The 26,288-nt window shown below is 39.5% G+C and overlaps 1 protein-coding gene across 1 annotated transcript; it reads right to left on the bottom strand.

Annotated features, from left to right (window-relative positions):
- Positions 1 to 1,269: 1,269 nt before the first annotated feature.
- Positions 1,270 to 12,849, bottom strand: LOC139123351 (uncharacterized). Its single transcript, XM_070689502.1, has 5 exons — positions 12,196 to 12,849; positions 11,463 to 11,848; positions 9,027 to 9,173; positions 3,618 to 8,354; positions 1,270 to 3,510 (listed from the first exon to the last, which is right to left on the bottom strand). The coding sequence occupies exons 1-5, from the start codon at positions 12,209 to 12,211 to the stop codon at positions 1,270 to 1,272; spliced, it is 7,527 nt and encodes a 2,508-aa protein (XP_070545603.1). The 5' UTR covers positions 12,212 to 12,849.
- Positions 12,850 to 26,288: the final 13,439 nt, after the last annotated feature.

The following is a 26,288-nucleotide window of genomic DNA, read 5'->3' as shown; positions in this document are numbered from 1 at the left end:
TTGTTGGTTTTCAGAGTTACATATTTCAACCTTATGTCACCATAAGTTGCTACATCACAGCAAATAGATGAAGCAACAGGCAGTAAGTGTGTACAACTGTTACAGGAATGCTGAGAAATTTCTTTCCTCAGGGAGAAATATTGAACAGCTCTGTTCAGCCTGGTGTATGAGAGCCTTGTCTAAACATACGTATCTTCTGATCATAAGACAGCTCCTTCAGTGACCAATGTTTGCATGGATTATGCTGCTGTTTTCTCTGTTTCTGCAAAAAAGTACACAAACAAACATTATGTATCAAAACAAGGAGATACTTATCTCTGAAGATAATGAAAAAAGGAATTTAATATATCATCTATTTTAAGCCATCTGGGTTACATGTAGCAATGGATACACACACAGAAACTCATACTGATGATATCCTTAATCTGACGCAAGTTGATTTCAAACATGTACAGATAGCTAATGAGATATGAAAAGTACACATGAACAAATGCTGCAGTGTCCGCACCATTTGAATGCCTACAACTATGAAGGACCAGGATAAACAGAAAGTATATTACTACCCTTTTTTAACACAAAATGGATTAAACCCGGAATCTGATTTGACTTCTGGACAAAACAATGAATGCACATAGACTTATATGTGCATTTCCATACACATTTGTACATGTGGGTTGATTTGTACAGCTATCATAAGATCTCTCGGGCGCACTCAGTCAGTTGGACACTGCGTGTCCTTTTCATTCCTGAGTAGAACCATTTCACAAACAAGCATTTCAAGGTGTTTTACTGAGGTTTTTCAACTTCAACAGCAAGATAACGAAATATCATGTCACAGTAAATAATGCTGTGTGACCCAGGTATATGTTGTCATCTATAGCAAGCCCATCATCATACTGGTCCTGTGCAATAGATGAACTTTTCTTGAAACACCACTTTGCAGAGCCTTCATACACATGTGTGAAGTGATATGAATATTTTCTGTTGCACTGATGCAAAGAACTTGTTTGATGGTAATACTACACAGCACTATATACCCAAGCATCATAAATACCCATTAAAAATTATAAATTTGACCAATTCACATAATCCATATTTGCTTAGAAACTGGTGTATTGCATGTGCTATTACAATCATAAATCTGCAAACACAATCAATGCACAGAACTGTAGCCTACAAAGAAGTGAATTGATCATGAACATTTGGCAGGCAAAAGGACATTAATTCTTACCTACTGATTCCTTTACCAGCCTGCTGTTCAAAGTTTCTTCACCACTGCCTACTGTAATAACTGCTGTCACTGGAATAGTCACTTCTTGTCTCATACCTGTCTGGGTTATAACATCTCTTTCTATTGGCTTTGTACAAAAGTCTTTGCTCATCTCCATATTTTTCTTCCACATGGCTTTTGTGAACATGTCTGGAACCTTGGTCTGTTGACTGGGCTAATCTTGATTCCTGGTCTTCTGAAGTGACCTCTAAAGGTTGTGTATCGTGAAAGCGCCTGCTACTGTTTGCCATTCCCTCATTGTTAAAATCTATCTTTCTGGTGATCCAGTTTGATGTGAATCCATACACATCATTCATCCATGGTGAACTGTTGCTGACAGACCTTGTTAACCCATACACATCATCCATCCCTCTTGATCCATACACATCATCTATCCCTGCCGAGCTCTTGCTTACTGATTTTTGGAAGTATTCTGCACTCTCTGAGTTTCCAAACAGACGACCTGGCCTGTCAGGATCGTCCCCTCTCTGGCTAAACCTTGACTTATTCATATACTTTTCCTGCTTGCTATCTGTACCCCTGGAGAAACCACCATCTTTGTATGAACTACTGCCTCTGCGTCTTGAAGGACTCTTGGCCCTCTTAGCCTCTTCTATGATCTTCAGTCTTTTCTTCAAGAGGTACCAGTCATCTGGACTAGAGCTCCTGGACAATGAATGGCTGGATCTTTCAAACCTTTCTCCAGAACTGCTGTGCTTTCTGTGTCTGTACTTTCCTCTATCCCTATAGCTTTCCCTACCACTGCTACTGTGATTGCTGTGAATATGATCATTTGACATTACAGATTCTGAGCTTGATTGATACTCTCGCTTCTTTTCCTGATCTGGAAGCTCAAGATGACCACCGAAAAGATCTCTCTTCACAGGATGAGGGGAGAACTCACATGCTTTTCTTGAGATCTGTGGTTTGTCTCTTTCCTTTTCCTTTCCTATCTGCATTTCATCACTGTTAGTACTTCTTTTATCTTTGGTTGTTTCATCTTGTCTGGATTCCTCAGAAAGACACTTTGAGTCTTTTTTGACGTCTTTACGTTCACATCTTGGAGACACTGCTTTTCTCTTTCTTGTCTTACTAGTACCTTCAGCACTACTCTTTGCTGGACTTTTTGAGCAACTTTTGGCCTGCACTGCCTTGCATGCCTTTGCTTTCTGATTAGAGTCTTTAGATTTCTCCAGGCCTTTAAAGTCGTCAGAAGTCAACTCCTTGCTGTGCATAAGTCCCTTTGCAGAAGGGTACACTTTTTCTCCCTTCTGGGGTGTACCTTTGCATCCCTTATTGACGCCATCTTTGTTTGCTTCATTCTTTTTGGCTGGTGAACTCTTTACTCCTTGCTGAGTAAAGCTCTCTTTCTTCACAAGTACACTCTTTGACTCTGCTTCCTTGGGTGTTGATTTGCCTGGGCTGGAAATCCTTTTCTCCTTGCCAACAGCCTTCTTTGTTGGTGTATGCTTCTCTCCATCTCCAAAATCACAGTGCTCCTTGTGAGGAGAGGCTGTTGGCAAGATTGTTTTGGAGCTAGATTTCTCTGGACTACGATCGTTGCTTTTATCCCCTGTAGAGACATGTTCTTGGTTAGTATTACTTCCAGTGCCTGTAGTGGACAAAGATTTTGGATTTGCACCGCATTTTCTCTGTGACTGCTGGAGGGATTTCCCTTTCTGAGGGGAAGCCTTGTCACTTTTGGTCTTTTTCTTCTTTGCTGGAGAGACTTTCAATCCAGAATTCTTTTCTTGTCCAAATGTATCACACTTTCCATCTTCTCTGACAGTGGATATATCGTGTTTGAAACTCTTTCCTTTCTTCTCTGGTGTGCTTTTACAGGCAATCTCGGTAGTTGCCCCTGTCTCTGATTTTGATTTAACTGGGCTTACAATTTTTCTTTTCTTCAAAGGTTTACACTGTATGTGTTCATCCATGCTATCATCTATCTGACTTTCTACAGCTGATTTCAATGTTCCAATACTGTTTACCCCCTTCCGTTTCCTGTCATCGGGTGGCAATGTTTCACAAACCATCCTGCCGCCTTCTGGTTCCTTCGAGGAAACTTTGATTCCTGGTTTGGTATTGTTTTTATTGTTTATTTTATGCTTTTGAGGGCTCTTCCCAGATACCTTGATACACTGTCTTTGAGGATCTCTAACTTTATGTGGCAAATCTGCGTCGACATCCTTTGGCTCCCCGTTCGGAATGGAGATATCTTTACCAACAAGGCACTGCAGCTTTTGATGAGAGCAAGATTGAGTGCCAGCACAGTTATCATGATCAACTCTTTCATCTTTTGGTCTATTGTCTCCTACCTTATCAAAAGATAAATTGGTTTCCTCACTGGAATATTGCCTCTCATCCTGACATGGAGTCCCAGGGTCCTCAAGACTTTCATCCTTTTCATCCACTTGGCTACGTCCTCAAGACTTTCATCCTTTTCATCCACTTGGCTAAGTCCTGAAGATACCACTTCATTCAACAATGAGAAATCAATGTGCTGCCCCGTACTCTTCTCTTTCAAGAAATTTCCATCAGCTTTGAGTTCATCCTTCCCCATGCTTCCAATGAAGTCACTTGAAAATGTTGGAATATGTCCAGGATATCTCCTGCTATCATCAGTTTGAGATTCACAACTGTTTCTCGGAACTTCAACATTAGACTGCTCAACTCTTTCTTCAATATCAGTTTTCTGCTCGGAATCCAAACTGCCTGCTATGTCACTGCTCTGCAAGCCCTCTTTCAAAGTACACTGTCCTTCCAAGTCTGCTACGGGTTTTTGGCTTTCTGGGCTACTCTCTTTGCTCTTTTGACGATCTACACCAACTGTAACACCAGTTAGTTGATCTGTTCTACTGTCTACTGATCTAGACACATGGTTTGTATCTCTATATGAGCTATCACAGACTGAGCAACAACTGCTACTACTTGCTGTATAATCAACAAGATGTTCAGCAACTGGTTGTACCTGTTTCTGTTGAATACCACTTCTTTTGTCATTCAACATTTTCAGCTGTAAATCAATATCACCTGACTCCAGGTCTACTTTTGATGAGCTTGGCACAATGTCTCTTTTACTTTCACTGTCCTGCATCATTGCTGCTAGCGGCTGACCCTGTACAAATTCAAGATGTTCAACTTGTTTCTCTAGTTGCTGATATTCTGTGCTCATGAAATTTTCAGAGATTCCAGGAGCAGCTTCTGCTTTGCTACAATATTTATCCTGTTCATCCACCACTTTCAGATGATCATTAATCTTTGCTTTAGCTCTACTCTTCACCGGAGAGGTGCCATTTTTTCTTGTGTTGAACACAGGTCTAGTGGCTGTAGTTGCAATATTTCCTGCAGCTGCGAGTTTCTCTTTGATCTTACTTACATCAAATGTCTTTTCTGCCTCAGCTGTTTTTTGATCATCACCATATGGCATATGATTGGTTCCTTTGGTTAGACATTTGGAATGTTTCATGCTGTCAGACTTATTTTTGCCATTCTCTTGTGGAGCAGTTGATTCAGGCATATGTCTCTCCTTGCTGATTTCTTCCAATGCCTTAACTGCATATTCACCTTCCAATGCCTTCACTTTATATTCAGCTTTGTGCATATTAGAGATCTGCTTTTTTTCACTTTTGTCAATATTGTGACTATCTCCAGACTCTGGCAGGACATTATGGCTTTGTTGATTATTTTCGGTGTTTAAACAGTCATCTTTGCATTTGTCCTCTTTCTTGGACTTCACTTTTGTTGCCTGACTGGTCTTCTTATCGGAATAAAATTTAATCCTGGGATCATCTAGTTTTTCAGTCCTGCCTTGTTCAAGCAGGATTTCCGGTGGCTGCTTGGCATGAGGTCCTCTGTCATAAAGTAAAGGCCTCCCGTGGAATTCGAACTTACTATACTTCTTTGGCGGATGTGAGGATTTCTTTGGTGGAATCTTTTGTCTACGAGGCTTTTTCAATCTTGGATCTCTACTTCCATGGCCATTTTGAGGAATGTCTCTGGGCTTCTGGAATGCAATGTCACATTTGGATTCTAGTTTTGGCAAGTTTGATAGTATGGCAATGGCATCGTTGATTGCTGTTGCCATTTCTTGAGAAGTAGCATGGGACAGCTGGAATTTCAACTTTTGGATGGTCAATTCTTTTGTTGCTTCAGACATGCAACTATCCACTGAGCTTTCACTTTGTACATCTTGGTCTTGAGGTTTGGTGTCTTCATACAGCTTCTGAATATCTTCCTTTGAGAACGGACATGTCACCGTTACATTTTCACCGGTAGGAGCAACTTCTGGTGAAAAGGCTGGCGAGTTTGCCTTGCCTGGCAATGACGACGTTACACCTTCTGTTTGTGGATGGCCAACACCAGCCAGGCTCATCTGTTGTAACCAAGATAGTATACCCGATATTAAGTGCTCATATATTTGTGGGTTCGTCGGACTTTGGGGTTTTGATGGCTCAGGGCAAATTGGACTTGGTGGTTTTGATGAGTCAGGGTACTGTGTATCAATACCTGGAGAACCAGTTGTATCGAGAAATGGTAAAACTTCTTCTAAGGGAGACTTGTTCGGCCCATACAGCATTTCTTCAACTTCAAAGACAAGAGCATTGTCTTTGTCATAGTACTCTGAACATTCATTTCCTGGAATGATCACTTTCCCTTCGTTCATTTGACTATAACTTCTTGAATTCCTATTGTACCTGTCATGCCTACGATTACTGCTTGAGTATGTTTGACGTCTTTGGCTGAACGCAGACGTATCAAACTGTTGACCTGGCATACCTCCTGATCCAACATCAGGACTTCTCTTGCTAAATCCTTCTGGAACAGAACCTCTTCTAATATAGGACTCCTTCCTTCTTTCATTCCAATGGCCAGGATAGCTGTTTCCATATGAAGACCCTTCCCTTATGCTTCCTCTCTGATACTCTCTGCCTTGTCTGGAATGACCATTTCTGACATTCTTATCATCAATGACTGGATCATCTTGGCTACTGCTGGTTCTCCTGTATGTCTTTACTAAACTTGAGCCATTAATTTGTTCTGAGCCACCTGTACGCATTTCCTGTCTTTCTTGTGATCTTGGATCATCAACAATTTTATCATCTAGGCCACGGCTGGTTTTCTTGTATGTCTTCACTAAACTTGAACCATCCACTTGCTCTAAGCCACCTATACGCATGTCCTGTCTTCCTTGGGTTCTTGGATCATGACGTCGTAACGACACTTCTCCTGTTTTGGGTTTCTCTTCTGCAAAGCCTCTATGACTGCCAACTTTGTTATCACTGATGTTCTCTCTACGATAAGTATTAGATGAATCGTTTATTCTTGAATGAGCTATCCTAGGATCAGATAATCTGCTGGATTTATTGTCATCCATGAAACCTGCTGGTACAGCTGTTATCCTCTCTGCTGTATCATCTTTTGGAGAAGTGGTTGAATGACTTCTGTTGAAGCGTAACCGTTGTGATTTAATTTTTGCCAGCTTCTTCTGATTTTCAAGTATATCTTTCTGCAACTTTTCTAGTTTACTTTCTGTACCATCTATCACAGTTTTCCCAGATTTGTCGAGGTTATCATGGGCAAGATCGTCAGTTGAAAGGAGATATTCCTTTGTGGCCACTGGATATTTTCCATCTTGTAGCCCTTGGTTTTTGCTCACAACATTACCATCTTTTGAAGGCTGCTTGTCCCTTCCTTCAAAGTTTCTTTTCTCACTATCTATAGTACCATCTCTTGAAAGCTGCCAATCCCGTTTTTCAAAGCTGTTTTTCTCGCCATCTACAGTACCATCTCTTGAAGGCTGTCTGTCCCTTCCTTCAAAGATTCTTTTCTCGCCATCTACAGTACCATCTCTTGAAGGCTGCCTGTCCCGTCTTTCAAAGCTTTTCTCACCATCTACAGTACCATCTCTTGAAGGCTGCCTGTCCCGTCTTTCAAAGGTTTTCTCACCATCTATAGTACCATCTCTTGAAGGCTGCCTGTCCCGTCTTTCAAAGGTTTTCTCACCATCTACAGTACCATCTCTTGAAGGCTGCCTCTCCCGTCTTTCAAAGCTTTTCTCACCAGCTACAGTACCATCTCTTGAAAGCTGCCTCTCCCGTCTTTCAAAGGTTTTCTCACCATCTACAGTACCATCTCTTGAAGGCTGCCTGTCCCGTCTTTCATAGCTGCTTTTCTCACTATCTGCAGTCCAATCTCTTGAAGGCTGCCTGTCCCGTCTTTCAAAGGTTTTCTCACCATCTATAGTACCATCTCTTGAAGGCTGCCTGTCCCGTCTTTCAAAGGTTTTCTCGCCATCTGCAGTCCAATCTCTCGAAGGCTGCCTGTCCTGTCTTTCAAAACTTCTTTTCACACCATCTGCATTCAACTTGAACTCCTTGTACTGATTTGAGCTGGCAGTTTGTGCATGCACCAAGCTCTTTTCTTGCTCTTCCTGAACAAATGAACTGCGTCTTTCACTTCTTGAAAATAGCATGTGATCTTTTTCAGTTTCTCTTGGAGGTGGTTTGTGCCCATCACCAAAACTATTTCCTTGCCCATAAAAAGATGCACCATGCTCTTCAATTCTTGGAAATGTCTTGGAAACCTTTTCACTCTGTCTCGCACTTGATTTCTCATTCCATCTGTCCAAAAATCTGTTGACTGAGGCAGGTTTACTTTGAGACCATCTCTCTGACAAAGTTTTGATTCCACTGGATTGGCTCCTTTTATGGTATGGTGATGTGGGAGGTCGAGACTTTGACTGGAAGTGACTGTAGTTCCTTGAATGAGATGAGTCTCTTGGATCAAAGTCATCTGTAAAGCTATGTTTCCACGTATCCATTCTTTGCTTGGAACCATGTTGATCATAATCTTGCTTACTATCAACAGCATGGCTTATATTAGCTTTTTTGAAAAAGCTTCCACTAGGATGATCATTTACCACTCGCCCATATTTCTGAGGAGATATGTTTACATGCTGTGGCAGATTTCCTGTCGCTTCTACTGTACTTCTTCTTGTGAAAGACAGGATGGCCCATGGTAGACAGTGGCTTGGTAATGTATTCACTGGTTGTCCATCATCATCAAACTCATACAGAAATATCTGGAAGGAAATGTTAAAGTTACTGTATGAATGCAAATGAAAACACTGAATGGAGTTAAACCATAGCCACTATGTATGGTTTATGTTTTCACAATAACTAATGGAAAGGCTCAACTTCCATATTTATATGTTATACATGTGCCATGATTGTACAAACATGAAAGTGCTGCAATTCTTGTAATTGGTTTTTGTTCGATTATGTTAGCCAGACTTGCAGAATGCATAAATGAAACAGAAATTTTGATTCACTGCACATGTACTAATCTACAATCCTAACAACAGTTACTTTGTCCAAGCCATCCATAAAGAGTATGTACACAATTTACAATCTATACACTTGCGAATAACAAATTCCTAAGTTATCAACAGCAATAAGTTGAAATTTAGCAATAAAATTATATATAAGAAATGAAACTACAAGTTCGAAGCAATCATACAGTTCTATTTCATTTCTATAATTCTAGGGACAAGCATCAATTTATATTGGTCAAGCACTGCAACAGAATCTTCAAAGACTTATCATTATAAAAAATGTCAGTAAACTCCATTAAGTTTTCACTTAGCGGCATGATATACTGCATCATTTTGATCAAAGACATTATTGCTGGCATTAAAGACAAGCATCCTAAAAACCTATGCTACTCATCATATAATATCACCCACAATCCATACCTGAGAACAGTTCACCTGTTGTTCAAGAGAATCTGATGCATTGGGCAAGTCCTCACAACAATGGGTATTAAATTCTGGCAGTGGATCAACATATGCACAGCTTTCAGATTTTCTTGCAGGAACATGCAGAGTTCTACCTTTGATGACCTATATAACATACAGAGCAAGTGGTCACGTAAAGCTAAATGTAATATATATGCACATAACATTTTGCATCACTGACATTGATGTTTTTGAAAAACATTTCCACAATAACATACATGTACAAACTGCAAATGGAGATTTCAACCAAAATATTGCAGCAATAACACCGTTCTGTTTGATTCTCAAGTTTTCTATTACAAATTTGAAAATCTGTAGGGCGGAAAGGATTCCTCTGGAGTATGAGCATACAATATTGGGACATTGACAGCTGAGTTTTACATCAATTTCTTTTAATTAAATTACCAATGAAAAGATGAAGGTAGACCATGCACCATCACGTTGGCTTTTTGAAGGAAAATAAAGTAGCGGCAATCAAACTCAGTGTGCCCTCTAAGCCAATACGACACATATTTTGTTGTTTATATTTAAAGATATACGGCTGGTACAAAGAATTTTCCGCAATTCCCTAAATTAATGTAAAGTTTCTAGGAAGATATGTTTGTTAGAGGGCACACTGCTTAAACTTACGAAAATCAGGGAAGATCAAAAAGTCAAAGACAAAGTAATGAATCTTCAAACATTCTTATTTTCATGGTTGAAATGTGTATGGGAATTCAAGATCACTGTAAAGACGTCCTGTCAGTTAGTTCGATGATATGGCATACAGCCAGGTTTCAATGCATGCAAAGAAAGTATGTTTACACCAATACCATTTCATCCTTGGCATGCAGGGTGAACATAAACAATAAACTGTCATACAAAAGAGTTCGGTGAAAACTCCTGAAGTTTCCTTTATTCTTTGAGTGCAAAAGTCAATTTCTGTTGCTTTTATAAAATGTAACTGCAGACAATCTTTCTCAGATTCAGACAGTTATTTTTTCAGATAATTCCCAAACCTTACTAAATCAACTGTACTCAATCAAAAGTGATGTTCATTTGGTCCAAAATGATCAAAAAAAAGTCATTGACAATGACATAGTCCCCTTTGTAATTGGGAGTTTTGTCACTGGAAGTGACTAAAAATTGAAGTCAATATGATGTACATGAAAAAAGAAATGCGGGTACTAAGGCCCTGTCTGTGACTGATGCCCATAGTGGATTTGATTGTAAACAAGTAGACTACTACTAATTAGGAAAGTTCATTAAAAATATGCAAATTAGCAATTATCAAGATATCGCTACATGTTTTTCTTCACCACTATAACGCTGTGAGCAAAATATCTGTACTGAGTTTCATCAAATTTGCTTCAGTATGTGCAGACATATTTCCTTAACTAGAGAAATTCATCAAATATGCAAATTGGCAATTAAATATCATGATCCCACAAAGTATTTTTGCATACAGTTTCAGCTTTTGTATATGAATAGCTGTACCATGTTTCATCAAATTTGAGTCAGCATTTCTTGACATATTATTGGAATTATGAAAATTCATTAAATATGCAAATAAGCAATTAAATGACATGATCCTGGTAAATGTTTTTGCACACTGTTACAGATCTGGTATGTCAACATCTGGACCATGATTCATCAAATTTGAGTTGGCATTCCTTGATATAGCACCCTAATTACAAAAATTCATCAAATATGTAAATAAGCTATTAATTGACATGATCCTGCTATAGTCTTTGCACAAAGTTACAGCTCTGGTATATACACATCTGTGAGAAGTTTCATCAACTTTAAGTCAGTATTTATTGAAATAGTACCAGAATTATCAAAAATAAAGTATGTAAATTGGCAATGAATTGACACAATACTGATAAATGTCTGTGTGTGCCATTAGAGCTTTGTGTGCCAAACATGTGCACAAAGTTTCATCAAATTTAGTGCAGTCTCATTAGAAGCAGAGCTTTTTTCCAAAAATCCAAATTATGCAAATTAGTACTGATTACGCATGCCACACCAAAAACAATGGACATGCATATGTATGTCATAGTGTGTTATCCTTGTACCCAGTTTGAAAGGAATTGGCTCAGGTATGTCTGAGATATCAGCATGGATGGACGGGCAGATGGACAGACGGAACTGTTCTGAACCCAAACCATAAGTCCCCCTGGACTTCATCCAGGGGACTTATTACTGAAAAATTCATAAAAATTTGTAAAATGTTGCAGAAGGTGGGAAGAATACAGCACTCAATTGGTTAATACACATACATATGGCTGATAGGAGCTATTGAAATGAAGGCAGACAACATAAAATAGATGTGTGATCTTTAATATTAATCCAGCAATTCTCAGAAAATCTCTTCACATCAGTGACATAAACAGAACATTAACTGTGATGTACCTTATAAACAACTATCCAGGGGTTTGCATATTGTCTTTGTTTAGCCCACTTTAAACAGATGTCTGCATAAAGACACAGGTTCACACCTTTCCTCACGTCACCTAGAGTGTGATTGAGATCTGTAATGGGGCTCTTTCCTTCCTTACTGATGCAGTCCATCAGCGAACTGAATCCAACAGGCACATATCCATACACCATGTCCTGGTTTTCCCAAAAATCCTTAACCCTTGTGTAATTGATGTAAAAATCCTCATTGTACAACCCTTCTACAGCCTGCAGTTTCCAATCATCTTCTATCATATACTTGTCATCCAAAAACGAGTTGATGACTGCTAAAAACACATCCTCTTGTTGTTGACTGCCTGGGGTTAGGAGTGTTCTCATGGCTGTAAGGAGGAAAATTGTCTTCAATTGAGATGAAAAGGAAATAAATTGCTATCCTATGATTGTATTGATGGTAATGTAAAAAAACTTCACACTGTCCACGGGCAATTTACTTATTACTGTTACGTTACGCATCAAACTGGCTTAATTATTAAATGCAGACCCGTTGAGTTTTGAAGAACTGGAACACCAATTACCTTTCATTCCTTATTATTTCTCATTCATTCGCGTTTTCAGCACAAGATCGATAGGAAACGTGCGAATTTATTATTGTCCGATAAGGACAGCAAAATGCCGCACGTTATCACTCGCAGCTCTTAAAATTGAATTTCATCCAAACAGCTCCTACCTTTCTTGTCCGCCATACCTTTATACTATCTTTTTAAGGTTTTATTGGCAAGGAATTAATAATTTCCGGTGTACGGTGGACCACTTATCCTGTAATATAATCCTTGGACGGATCGTGGCCGAGTATGTGAAGACTGTGACAGTGGGACCTGTGAGGTGTGACGCACGGTGCTCGAACGGGCTTACTTTTAGCTCACTATATGTTCTGCAGCTGCACTCAATTCATGAAAGCGTGTAATATCGGATTAACCTTGACTGAAAGAAGGTTCGTTTTCCTGCTTCTCACGTTGTAAAATAACCCTTCAAACGATTAGATGTCCTCTCTGGCGACAAGCAATCACCCGAGTACGCTGCTGGGCCACAACGTACGACAACATGTGCACCGGACTATTTTACATTCTGCAAACACCGGCTGTCGGCGTACGTAAACAACCTTCACACTCAAGCCCTTGATTCTTGAAAAGATGTTGCTTGTGCCTTCTAAAACCTTGTCAACATTGGTTATCGCTTGTCCAAACTTCAAGCTGAAACACGAATGTTCTCTGTCATCGAGTCAAACTACGGTTTGTGCTCAAAAATTTCGCACGATTAGGTATGAGGAGCTGACAGCATTTTTCCACAAGTTGTTCGGGTCACCCAGCAAACTTTTAACCGAGTGTTTCCGACAATTCCCGAACGTTGTTTCTCACAAATTCTCGGGAGAACAGCAGGCCTGTGCATGTGGCACAGATCCCAGGAGCACAGAATGGTTGGAATATGTAAATACGATGAAGTTTTTCACAGAATTTGATTTTATTCTTCATAGTTACCATTAGAACTAGGTACGAAACTAAAATTCATCGTAAAAAATTGGAAAAGCAACGAACGAGAATTCAATTTTACGTGTTGTATTCTTTTTGGTAGTATGCCTATAGCACTCTCAGGGAAAATAGGTACACGCGCGTTCACATGCGTGTTATCAAAATCACAGAGGCGGGTTTGTTCGTCATCACGGTCTGTGAAAACAAGAAAAAGGGGTATTTTTGGAAAAGCTGATCCGTCAAAGCATAAGAAAACTCCATAGAAACCCAGTAAACTTGGATATACTTTACATTTTCACACTTTATTGCATAAACTACACACTTTGGAAAGTACAGTTGGGGCCCATAGTAAGAACAAAATTAAAAATTGCATAAAACATTGTTATCAATTTACACCCATTTTGCTCTTTCTCAACATGTCACAAAAATCATATAGGGGAGCCGTCATTATTGACGGGCTGGGGGTCGGAGGAATCTAAGAGGGATCACGTAAAGAGGAGGTTGCTCAAAATGTGGGGAGAAAGAACGGGGTACTCAATTTTTGGTGCAAAATAAATTGAACAGCTCTCACATTGCATCATTGCACCATAATTTCTCAAAATTTTCGATACGAGAGGGGGAACACCCCCTCTCGTGCTCTCCACCCCTTTTTTTTAGATAGATAGATCTCCACCCTTTGGGTGTTCTGACAGTTTTACTAAGCCTTTGTAAAAAAACAATTCAAAACACCTCTCAGATTGCACCAGACTGCATACACCATTACACACATCAATTTCTCAAATTTCCACACAAGGTAGGGGACACCCCCTCTGACACTTCCCTCCTCACCCTCTCGAGTGTTCTCCCCTGTACTTTCAAATTCTGCCTAGTCGGATATCCTAGTGAAAACACTGTCATGATATCCATCCAAATTAAACAATACCATATGGTAGCATACTGGTTATAGCGTGAGCTTTTATATCTATATTTTGTTGTTACTTTAAATTTCATTTTATCGGTTTCACCCACGGGTTTCACCTTTTCAACCGTCATGAGATAACCGTTGATAATCTACATGTAGCAGGATACACCAGGATTTAAAAGGTCTTTACAATTGCTGTATTTTTGTAAATTTCACAAACACATGTATTGATATTTAACTTTTCTAAGGGATGGGGTTCAATCAAAATTTCTGTTTAGAGAGGGGGAGTTACCCAAAGTCATCATGGTTGGCTGGGGATTATTCGAAATTTCAGAGTTTCCGATGAAATTCCTCCGACCCCGAAGGCAGAGAGAGAGAGAGAGACAGAGAGAGACAGAGAGAGAGAGAGAGAGAGAGAGAGAGACAGAGAGAGAGAGAGAGAGTGGGGGGTGAGTGTGGGGGTGTGTGTGTGTGTGTGTGTGTGTGTGTGTCACTTCGTCGAGTAGGGTCCAAATTTGCATATCGTCATGACTTGGGCATGTGTCTATATTAACTATAAAAGACGAGTCGGCAAAGGCAAAGGGGCGGAAGTCGCTCCTATCTAAGTATTGTCAAACAGGATGAAACCATCTGTCAACACAAAGTCAAGATTTACTGGGTATACGTCTGGCGATTGCTAACATAACCAGTTGTTAAAACAACACATCACTGTACTGAAGGGTTACTTCACGGTCAGGAACTCACGATACAACTTAGTGCAAGGTTACTTTTAGGCTACTGTCGGTCAAAGCCGTTGTCAGTTTTCACAACAAATTTGAAAGTTTCATAACGATGGGAAGTTGATCCCAGCGACATATATTGAGAGAGTGAGGGATAGGGAGAGAGAGGGGGGAGGGAGGGAGAGAGAGGGAGGGAGAGAGAGAGAGAGAGAGAGAGGGAGGGAGGGAGAGAGAGGGAGGGAGAGAGAGGGGGATTTGTGCCAATACATAAATTCTGAAAAGTCAATTAGCATTTTAAATTTGAGGAAATTATTATTTCACAGCGACCGGGAGTATATAGGCAGAAGTTTTGTCTCAAACCCGGCAAAGAACATGAGAAAGTTAATGAAAGACTGTTTTCAGGGAAGCCTGGCACTTTGTTTATTGCAATACTCGACCCTGCATTCGGCAGATCTATTGATTTGTCGTCACTGAAATATTTGATTATTTTACACACTGCGGAGAATAATCACAAAAAAGTTGGGGCTGGAGGAATTCGGGGGAGATTCGTAAATTTTGGGGGTAGTAGAGGGGGGACTTGAAAGTTTTGCTCTGCCTATAGGGAGCACCTGAAAATTGTTTGGTTCCCCTTCTTTACGATTCCAAGGTTTGGTGGGTAATTCAATGAACATTAAATAACATTTTTATTTCATCCAATGGTTCTAATGCTAGTAATAATTAAACAATGTCAAGAACCATTTTGTCGCATTTTATTACTCTTATCTCGAAAAATTCTAAAAATTTATTGATTTTTGTAAAAAAAACCAAACAAGTAGGCCTAGTATCGGGGCATAAGCTACGACTGCTGATATGTTTTTTTCAATATTTCTACGCAGGATATCAAATACAGTTTCTAGCTGTCTCCCTACAGCATACCGAAAGACAACATTGAGTTTGTCAACAAAAGCCTGCATACATGAATATTGGATGATAATTGAATTAAAGTCAAGACTAAAGGTCATTTGTCAATGATACAAATGCACAGTACACATACAAAGGCTGTGTTGGCAAGCTGAATACTTGACAGCTCAACATGCTGTAGGAAGTAGAGCAAAAACGCAGTTGTATAAACTGAACAAAATTATTATCAAAAGTATCAAAGTTAATACAGCTACTGCCCTGCCAATGCCTACGGGCAGTGTTACTGTTACTGCATATCGGCAGTGACAGAGGTAGCTCTGATTATGAAGTAGCTGAAGAAGAGTTCGGGACACGTGACGCTAATGACTACAGTAAAACATACTTGTGCACAAGATCAGGCCAGAGAGCAACACATGGAAGACCAGGAGACTTGAAAGTTATCAGGGATTTTTGAACTCTGGCATATGAGAATAATCAAATATAAAAGAAAAAGATGGGAGTCACCATGCTTGATTTTCAAAATTTTCACTTTCTCATCGTAAAATAACACAAAAGTAAAAATTCGTACAGTAAAGACTCTAATTTAAATGGAAAAATGCGTGACTAAATGGAATTATTTTAATTTTACCAAATTTACCATTATTACACCAAAAATTTCAGAGATTAAAATGTTTATTTGATTGAACATTTTAACCTTCCAGTATTGTCAATTTTGTATAGCGTCTATAGATGTAGCCAGGAATTCACAATTTGCATACTGTCTCATGATCGTCATTTCGTGTGCTCGTCAACAGGTGCCATTGACCTCAAGTCGGCTTTGACTGATAAATCAAAAAGCCCACTGATGTGTTTAAAAATGAATCAATTTAAGAACTTGCCTTAGGAATATGGCTCTACAAACTGCTAATAACAGGTAGCGTTGAATATCTGCGAGCAAAACTGCGCAATACATATTTATTTTTTCTTTGCGTGCATCCCTAATATATATGCCAGCTATATGATAATTGGGGGACTTGAATATTTTTGATCATATAGAAGGGGGACTTGAAATATTTTGAGGGAATCGAGGGGGATCTGAAAAAAAATTCAATCGCGATTCCTCCAGCCCCCCTAACCGTTATTTGTGAACGCAGCCTTATTCTTTATTGCAGGTTGATTCATTGCTACATACTGTCTCGATCGAGTACGCGCTTTCTGTGCCTTTGTTGTCCGACAGCCATGGCATTATAGAGTGCCCTCTGGTGTTCGAAATCGTTAATTGTGGGCGAGGTTTAATGGCGCCACCCGGTGCCACCACCGAGGAAGAAGTTTGCAGCGCAGATGCACAACAAAGCCGTGCAATTTTGCCATAGGTCAGCTACTGTATGACAATAAACTCATTATGAAACTAAAGAAGATATTCCTGTCGTTGGAAGAAGAAATTTGATGGTTTGTTTTATGTTTTGTAATCCCCTCCCCCGCGTTGGTAAAATACATTTTAAAACAATCATCACATATGCGATATCTCTACATGAGGTTGATATACAAATTAAATTACTCAAAAAAAAATAATGTATTTGGATTCAAATGTGAGATCCTTGAATTTCAGCTGGTAACTGACTCGAGCTCGACGGAGCAGGGGGAAGTCGGAGGATTTTCGTAATAAAATATTCGTTGCCATCCAAATATGAAAAACCCTGTTTTAGCGCTAGAATATGAAAAACAGAGTTTTCGGGAGAGGTAAGAATTGCTGTGATGTACTCAGGCATGTCTGTTTGGCAGAGTCTTACTTCAGAGGGCTCTAGAGCAGGCTGCCTGTGACAACAGTTTTAAGGAGGTAGCCTACATCCTGCATCATTTATGGCATAGCTTTCAGGAATCACAGTAAGTAGGGTGTATATTACCAAACTAGAAATTTGTGTACTCACATTTGTAGATTGGTAGAAATACAATAAATTAGAAGATATCATTTATTGTGTCATTTGTCACGTCGGGTATATACAAGTTAATGGATTATTATTACACACAAGCTAAAAATCATTCAATGAAGAATACAATAATGCACAAATAGGGAATATAAGTTCTCTCAAACTAATTTATTGCAAAGCAAAGTATCGATGATGACTGCCAATCAAATCTATCAAGTGAAATTTACAAGCCAAACAGTGCTTTTTATCCATGATTATTATAATACTTAGTTGAATACCTCTAATGTGATTTTCACTGCAAAAGTAACATCAACTTGAATCCTTTGGATTGCACAGCGTGAAAGTCTTTCACTAACTCTGTACAAAGGTCAATGTATTTGACAGTCGTTGACTCCATGAATTTAAGTACAGGTATAAGTTAATTGAGTACAGTGACAAACAACATATGGTTGATCGAAAATCGCAAATTAAAAACCCGAATGCTAATTAATTTGCATATAATCTAGACATACACCTAATTGTCGGAACATTCACAAAGGCGTCAAATGTGCGTTTTCACAAACACACCAGAAGTTTGCTCTCTTTTAAAGAATAATAAGGGTAGGTGATTCTATTAATATATGTTGTGAAAGTTAAGCCCCGTTAGCTGTACCTTTTTGCATTTCAACCGACAAAACAACCTTTGGAGAGATGTTCATATTGTCTTTGAAAGTGTAATTATTTCACTCCCTGGTGATCGATATTGTTGATGAATTTCAGCGCCCACATATATTTGCGTCAGCCATATTTGAGTTGCAATTTGAGAATTATTTCAACATTAAAATCAAAATTGTGCGTTCGTCGCCGATATTTGAAAATCGTTCTGTGGTCACATTTCGATAAGCATTTTAACATATTAAGTTGCGATTGATTTCAAACCAACTTATAAAAACAAAGCAAAATGAAGCAGCTAATGGGGCTTTAATTCTAAATAAATAATTGCGATATTTATGAGCGTCTTTTCAAAAATTATGCTAACTGAATGAAGATGCCATAATTAAATGTAAAATGTTATTGTAGCCGTAATTACTTGAAAATTTAGAGTCGCTGACAGTGTGGGGTTTATAAACCGGATAAATTTCTTTGATTGTTATATGTTACTTTGAATGTTTTATGTTGCATTATAGTACTTCAGACTGAGACAGTATAGAGCTGTTGTAATTTATTCTGAATATGTAGGAAACTAAAAAACGAATCTTGAATAGAAGGGATAAGGGTGGTGAGCGACAAGCGAAATATATAATATAAAACAATAAAATTCCAGAATTGAAGCTATTGGTAGTTATCAAAAGCCGTAGCTGTAGTAAATATACCGTGAGAGCTTTCTACAAACCGGTTCGGAAAGTGTGATATACAGATTTCTTCGAAGTTTGAACGGTGTTATCTCAGTCGCCAAGTTCAGCGCACGTTCTTCACGATAGTATTCAAACGGCACAGGTAACAGCATGTCTTTTGGCGTCACTATTATCAGGCTGAATTTGATATTTTTGATGATAAACTGTTCAAGTTCAAGTAAATTGTGATTTCGAGCGTGTTTGTACTGATTTTGTTTCTGCCAGAAAAGGCTTTGCTTCCTCTTTACAACAAAGGGCTTTCAATTGCCTTTATGAAGGCGAAATTCTATGAGGTCCACCTTCTTCAGCCCCTCCTCAAGATCAAATTCTCCGCCCATATTAGAACAAGATTGGACAATCGTGGCTTTTCAGCTCCCACAGCGCCCAACCCTCAAGGCATGGAGTCGTTCTTTGACAGAAAAAACTCTATTTAGCATCCCACTGAAAATTAAATACAAATAACAGTGACCCCTCCTTTCAAAATCAGGTCTTTGAGTCTGCGGAAGTCATAATCCATTTTTAAGAAGTAAAATATCTCCCGCAAAGTTTTTAATGTGTGCCCCTACTTTTGTAACTTCCCTGGTGAGCGGTTAACGAGATGTCTGAAAGTCCGACAAATGTCACATCAACATTTTTTTCATCGTATACAAAATGGGTATATTCTCAGTGTCTTTGCTGGAAAACTTCTCTGGAAATAATAATGTGGCCCTCGTCAACTTTGTTTTGTTTCTTGTATATCCTATTCGAAAGGTTAGCGTGATTAAAGTGATTTATTGTCAAGTGGCGTTGGGTTTCTGACAAGGCTGTTATCATTTTGCAAAACAAGCCTGTTAATCGTCGTTTCGAGGCCTTGGGTGGTAGAATTAGCTATATGGTAGAGCAAGAGTTCTTCAGAGGTCAGCTTTTTGCCACCTGTAGCATTTTGGTAGTGATCGGGTGAATTCGTTTGCGAGCAATTCGATTTGCGCTTCAAGAATGAATCGGACTATCCGATACGTGTCCACGTGTGCGCTCGCGAAAATGGTGCATGCTTTCAACGTAGTGCAGATCTATCATCAGGCATTGTCTGCATTATATTGAGAACCTAGGGAATTACAGAGAAGGCTCGGAAAACAACTTTATCATGCATAAGAGCTATGCTTGATAACGTTAACCTCCTGTCTGGTCGGTGTGTCCACTTTTTCCCCAGACAAACCGTTGCTGTCTACTTAGTGGGAGCCAACACTGTCGCCGTAAACACACCGGCTGCACTTGCACAATATACGGTTTACTTTACCTGGAATCTTTACGTCCGTTTCGAAAGTATTTTAGAGTTTTACAAAGTCACAAATCAACCGTTCAGACAGTTGACTCACGCTTCGTCGAGGAACGCAGTAACGGTTTTTAGGGAACGTATCAAAGCTCTGGTGTGTGAAACGAGGAAAGGCGATACGACTCACAGCGTCGTAGTTGTCAGCAAATGCAGACTTCGTTGAAAAATGTGTTGGAAACCATGTGTTATCAGTTTGGCCTCTCATGTGTTAGTCGTGACAGGGATCAACCATTAGATATTGGAAGGGGTGGTCAAAATAGAACCAAAATATGCAGAGCCAACTTTGCGGTGAAGAGATTTTTGCAGTCCTGTTGGGTGTTTTAGAAAAATATGAAGAAAGGAATCAACCAGATAAAAAAGTGGACATTTTGGGGTAAATTATGCACGTCATTAAACCTCCAGGTCACCCTTGAAAGCAAAAAACAGATCGCACATCAACATTCCGACTACCCCTTCCCAAGATCCAACAGTCTATCCCCTAGTTACTTACAACAGTGATGTCAGTGGATATGTCAAGGACACGAGGTTTTGTGATGGATTACTTTTGGCGGGAAAATTGCCCTTCTTATGGAGATATCATGTGACGGAATGATGGAAAACACATGTAACGGATAGTACCTGTAATCGGTAAAACAAACAAATGAATGTCAGGACGCTACTGATTGTTTTAGAAGGAGTGTTATCATTGCTTATATTTCGGGAGATACGAAGAAAAGCGCGTAAACAAATGGTTACTTTTTGACGTAATCTACACTTTTATTATATTTATAAAGTATCATTGATCTTTCATAGTCGTGTAACTAACGCTGAAATGATGTGGTATCGTTGTGGATTGTCGTATTTTTTTGTCGTATTTTTGCTGAAAAGCCCACCCCAAAACATCGTCGTACACCACGCCCTCTTCGACGAGTCTTATCACCCAATATTTTTTAGCGAGAGCAGGAAAAAAATGCTCTGGCTTGCGAAAAAGCCAACCCCAAAAAGGTCCAAATATGTATACCGGCTAACATAGAAACACGGTCCTCGCCGTGATAGGAATGCAACGACCATACCCCTCCCTGAGTTGTTAGTTTGGATTTCATGGGTCACTGCATATGTTAGAGAAACCGCCTTCTTATGTGTGATAAATTATAGACAGTCTCCACTGTCTATGGATAAATCTGTTGGAATAATATTTATTTGGGGAAACGGCCTTGACTATTTGTCGGTCCGTTATCACCTAATTTACATCATTCTGTCGCATGGATACCAGAGCTGTGAAATTATGCTGGTTTACCACCGATACAGCAATGCGTTTGTACACCAAAGGTCAAAGACCTCTGACTTGTAGATCCGATCAGATATTTACCGAGGAGCTAGGAGTGTAGCCTAAAGTGCAAAGAGCTAGGAGTGCAGGGAGTGGGTCGGAGGTACGGAGGCAAGCGGACGAATAGAATCTCGGCTACTAGGAATGTAACATATTACATGTACTAGATGACCGTTTTAGAATGAGCATCGAGGTAGCACACAGCTACCTCCAGGCGTTGAGTGCTACCGCCATGCATGACACCTGCCAAGATTGTAAACATGTTTTTGGAAAAGAAAGAACATACACATTTCCCCGAAATCCCTCATTATCTTCGTTTTTCAGCCGTGTGAATATTTTTGGCAAGTGTAACAATGCTGGGTAAAAAGTCTTTAAAAGTCCTCTAATTTGATTTTTGCACGTTCAAAAACCAAATTCACGGGTCCTATAATCACCTCTTCGTGTTAGGATCTGCATATTTGGACTGCAGATCTGTAAGAAGTACCTTGACTTCAATAACGCAAGTTGTCATGAAGATACGAAACGCTTCTAATTCCATGGCCTTACCATTCAGGTAGACTTACCAAGTTCACTTTTGCCCATCCTGCCCTTTAAACACTCTGCTCCGTCATCTACGCGTGCGCACACAACTGGGGTCCGAGACTGGGGAAACAGTGAAATATTCATGCAGACTCCGCAGAGACTGTCGTTGTGTCTGTAGCATGGCTTCCTCCCCTGATTGAGCTCAGGCGTCATTAGCTGTAGCCAGAAAGGATGTATGTGCGTGGAGTGGGTTTGCAGAGGAATTCGTCCTAAAATGAGGAGAATACGAGTAACCCCCTCCCTGCTGGCCTACACAAGAAATCCGAAATGTAGCAAAAGTTTCCCGCCAAGTTTTGAATCCACAAAGGCCATGATCTAGTGGAGACCCTCAGAATCATCCACTTGCACATCTTTCGTGAATTCACTGAATTCTTTATATAAGCAGTGCCCAATACGGGTAAATACTTATTGAGACTATCGAGTTTTGCTTTCCTCAAAATACGGCAGACTCTGTGTTTTCGCCACTTTTCTTCACCAAAGTCGTAGCGTAATTACTTAAGGATTCTTCGAAATCATTTGTGGTTGGTCAGGGTTCTCTTCATCCTCTGAAATCAAGCTTTTGCGTCTCTCGTGTAGTCTCTCCGCCAATCAAAGCATAAAAGTGAATAGAAGACGCAATGATTGGCTCCTAACCATCATGCACTGATCTCGAAATTGCTAACAATTAATGTTCTGTATTCTAAAATTACAAAAACATATTTCTCCGGCTTCAAAACATGGCCAACATAGTTTTGATCGATAAGCGTAATCTTAATTAGGTCATTTCGCCCGGTCGTCTCGTGTTATTGTTTGCCAAGTATATTAGCCCGTAAAATCAGGAAAATCACTTTAGCGTGGACAACCAGACAGATAAGAAATATGCCGTTAGTCTTTCAGCGGTAGCCTTGGACCCCATTCTCCGCTTTTGGCCTTCGTCCGAAGGCCAAAAGCGGAGAATATGGTCCAGGCTATTCAGCGGTAGATCACGTTCTTGGGGAATTTGAAGAATATTTTAGCGTTTTAGTGTTTTTTCGACCGGGCTAAGGTACGGATGACCCGTATCAGGGTCACAAAAATGAACCAAAATCTGGACTCGCGGAAGATTGAACGATTTTGCACCAGTATATCTCGTCGGTTTTCTCGTCGGTGAATAAGCTGTCTCTCCCGATTACAACTCCACATTTTATATGTTTTTAACATATTCTGAAGTAAATTACTCGAATCGCTTACAAAATGTTTCCAATGAAATATCTAGAAAGTGGTCTGTCAACGAACAGTTACATACCTAACATTACGTAACCATCACTTGTAGAAATCACGCGAACTCATAAAAGCACATTTCACTGATAACATTCTCGTAAAAACATTCTTGTCAAGACAATTAGTCACGTTAATAATAGAACGGACCATCCTTATCGTTCTTAATCAACAGGTGTCTGTGTAATCTCCAAAACAACCTATAAATGACCTATAAATGGAAATTAGATTGGCTAGCAAAATCTCTGTAATAAATATACAACTGATGTTCTAGGCAATAAAGAAAAAAGTTGGTCCTTTATGGGTCACGTTTTTCGTTGGTTTCGGCTTTGTTCCTCAAGGCCATGGAGCTGATTGTAGCGCCATACCTGGAACAACAAAAGTCCACTGAAAATCCCCATTGTCTTAGATATACTTACCAGCCCCATTAACATATCACGACCTTACTGTGGTCGGAGAGCCACGACGGTGTAGACATAGGTACACCAAGGACAATTTATGATATAGATTGGTAACTACGTTAAATCTCAAGGCGAATGCCATCGACACGCTCAAGAGTAAAGTACCGAAAAGAGGTTTTACATACACGTAAAGTAAGAAAAGTCACGTGTCGACGACCTCATGGCATCCAATTCATCAAACTTTTTCGGGTAGTTAGTGGGAAGTAACGGACGCGGACGACGTCGGTAGGTCTACTCAGTTCTTTGCCTCTCAAAATCTCCAATCTTTCAACATAGCCTTATTGTGTCTGAAGTTCAATTTATTGTTAATGACTGAATTTTAGTCCGCACAAGAATTCATTTGTCAACAATAACACTGTATTTTATACACAATGCGCTGTATTTTAAGGCAAATACCTTGTATTTTGATGTACTGTAGCGAGAACATGTAACAAAAGGAAGTGAATAGTATATTAAACGTCAGAGCTATAAACCGACATTTTACTAATAAATTACACCTGAGTTGTGAAATTCACCTCATATTGGCATGTTGTTCGGCCAGATTATGTTATAGATAAAGTTAAAACTGCTTTGCGGGTTTGTTGGTTTATGATTAGATTTTAATCTGAAGCTTTATGGATTAATTTGTTAAGCAAAGAGTAATTTCTCTGGATGATCAGGTGCCGATACCCTCATTTTGATAAACAGTAACTATTGGAACTAACACGGCACGCCTATTCGCCCATGACAGTGACACCTATGTCACCCACACGCGGATTTGCGGACCGCCCCCTGGGCCCTGCGAGCTCGAGAATTTCTCCGAATATTTTGCACAAACAACCGCGACGAAATCAATGTCTGATACATCAAAGATGCCTTCTGTAATAATTCAAGCAAGCTTTAATACAGTCCATACATTATCACTATCCCGGAAACGTACATGGTTAGCGCCGGCGGTGAGACATGATGGTGTACAGACGAGGAGTTTCTCTCTCGATTTAGCCAAGACAGCCCTCATCCAATCCAAACTGACCGTTAGAAAACACACCTCCTGTCTGCCGCTCATTCGTTTATGCAATGAAGAAAGTCACACGTTTCTGTTGAATATCAGTATTGTTCTACAATCTTAATGATGTACCTACATTTCATGTTCGACCAAATGACTGCAATCAAAATAGTTTGTCACAATATCGACACAAGTTTTATAAATGTCTAAACTTTATCGAAAAATGTCTTGTAAATAAAATATATTAATTCAACAAGTTGTTCTAAAGTCAAACTTTTTCTGGATCTATCGGAGTGTTGAAGCTACGTTTGCAAGAGAGAGGGCTCGATAAAGGTTCAGCTGTAAATTTCACCTTGATCTTAAGAAGGCCGGTACATCAACACCATAATGAAGTGTGAGTTACTTGAGATAGCCTCCGCCGTACGAAACGAACCACATTAAGGGGCGCTGCACTCAACACAGCACGTTTTGCTCTAAATTATTTTTTACAAGTATTAATTCTTAACGAATTCAAATGCAAAATGCATTGGCAAAAGGGACCATAGTTAAAGCTTGTCATATACTTTTCACTATTTTTGTTCAGTTAAACAAAACAGCTTATTCTCCTTCTCTCGGAGCGTCAGTCCTCCAAACACAAGGCATTGTTATGATTTCTGTTTCGGATTAAAGTTTCAGATATTACGTCAACATTATATAACGTAAGAAGTCACATATATACACAGGCTGTGCTGGTATGTCGAACAGAAGGAATTATGGGAATTTCGTTGTGAGTTTAAGGAGTAGAGCAAGAAACTTTATCTTACAAACAGAAAAAAGCTCCAAAAATAGACCAAATATTACAGCTATTGGAGCTTTTAAGTTTGAAAATTATGGCAACTGCGCTGTTTCAAAATATTTTTTGAGGTATGTGCTATGTACTATACTGAAAACAAGCCTGTGTAACTCCAAATCTACCGGAGAGATATAAAGTTATTTGTTGGAAATAATTTGAGTGACAAATGAATGACAAAAGCAGTTATCCGCTTCAAGAAACTATCCGGATTTCCCTAAACGTTCAGATATGGTCAGTGTTTGGTTCAGCTCAGAAATTCTGGGACCAGTATCATTTCAGGCGAGGAAATTTGAACTCAGAAGAGGGAAAGACAAATAAAACTTATTTCTGTTTGTTAATTTTTTGCAGCAATTGCATCACAACAAGTTGACCATACGCACTCGTTTATGGGTTTCATGTCTAATTTGTATCTCAGGGATGAAAAGAAGTTACACCCTGGTAATGCCACAGGACTATAGATATGCGCTCTTCCCGCAAAACGCACTGGCAGGTTATAGCTGTGGGCCAAGGATATATATCTGAAAGCGAAAGCAATATTTTGTAAGAATTACAAAGTTACACCCTGGTAATGCCACAGGACTATAGATATGCGCTCTTCCCGCAAAACGCACTGGCAGGTTATAGCTGTGGGCCAAGGATATATATCTGAAAGCGAAAGCAATATTTTGTAAGAATTACAAAGCGCACGGGGTGGTCGTTGACGGAGAGCTATCTTAAAGATGTTGATGAGCATCGCAAGAACGAAAACTGTTGATAAAGTACTGAGGATTTCGCGATTCC

The sequence above is a fragment of the Ptychodera flava genome, chromosome 22, assembly GCF_041260155.1.
Source record: "Ptychodera flava strain L36383 chromosome 22, AS_Pfla_20210202, whole genome shotgun sequence".
In the NCBI taxonomy this organism is placed as follows: domain Eukaryota; kingdom Metazoa; phylum Hemichordata; class Enteropneusta; family Ptychoderidae; genus Ptychodera; species Ptychodera flava.
Note: the sequence above shows the minus strand (reverse complement) of the source record. Positions and strands in the feature narration are given on the sequence as shown.

Coding starts and splice junctions, on each gene's coding strand:
- LOC139123351 (XM_070689502.1), bottom strand. Junction 8,355..9,026: donor AACAGGTGAACTGTTCTCAG/GTATGGATTGTG, acceptor ATTTCCTTCCAG/ATATTTCTGTATGAGTTTGA. Junction 3,511..3,617: donor GGATGAGAGGCAATATTCCA/GTGAGGAAACCA, acceptor TCTCATCAAAAG/CTGCAGTGCCTTGTTGGTAA.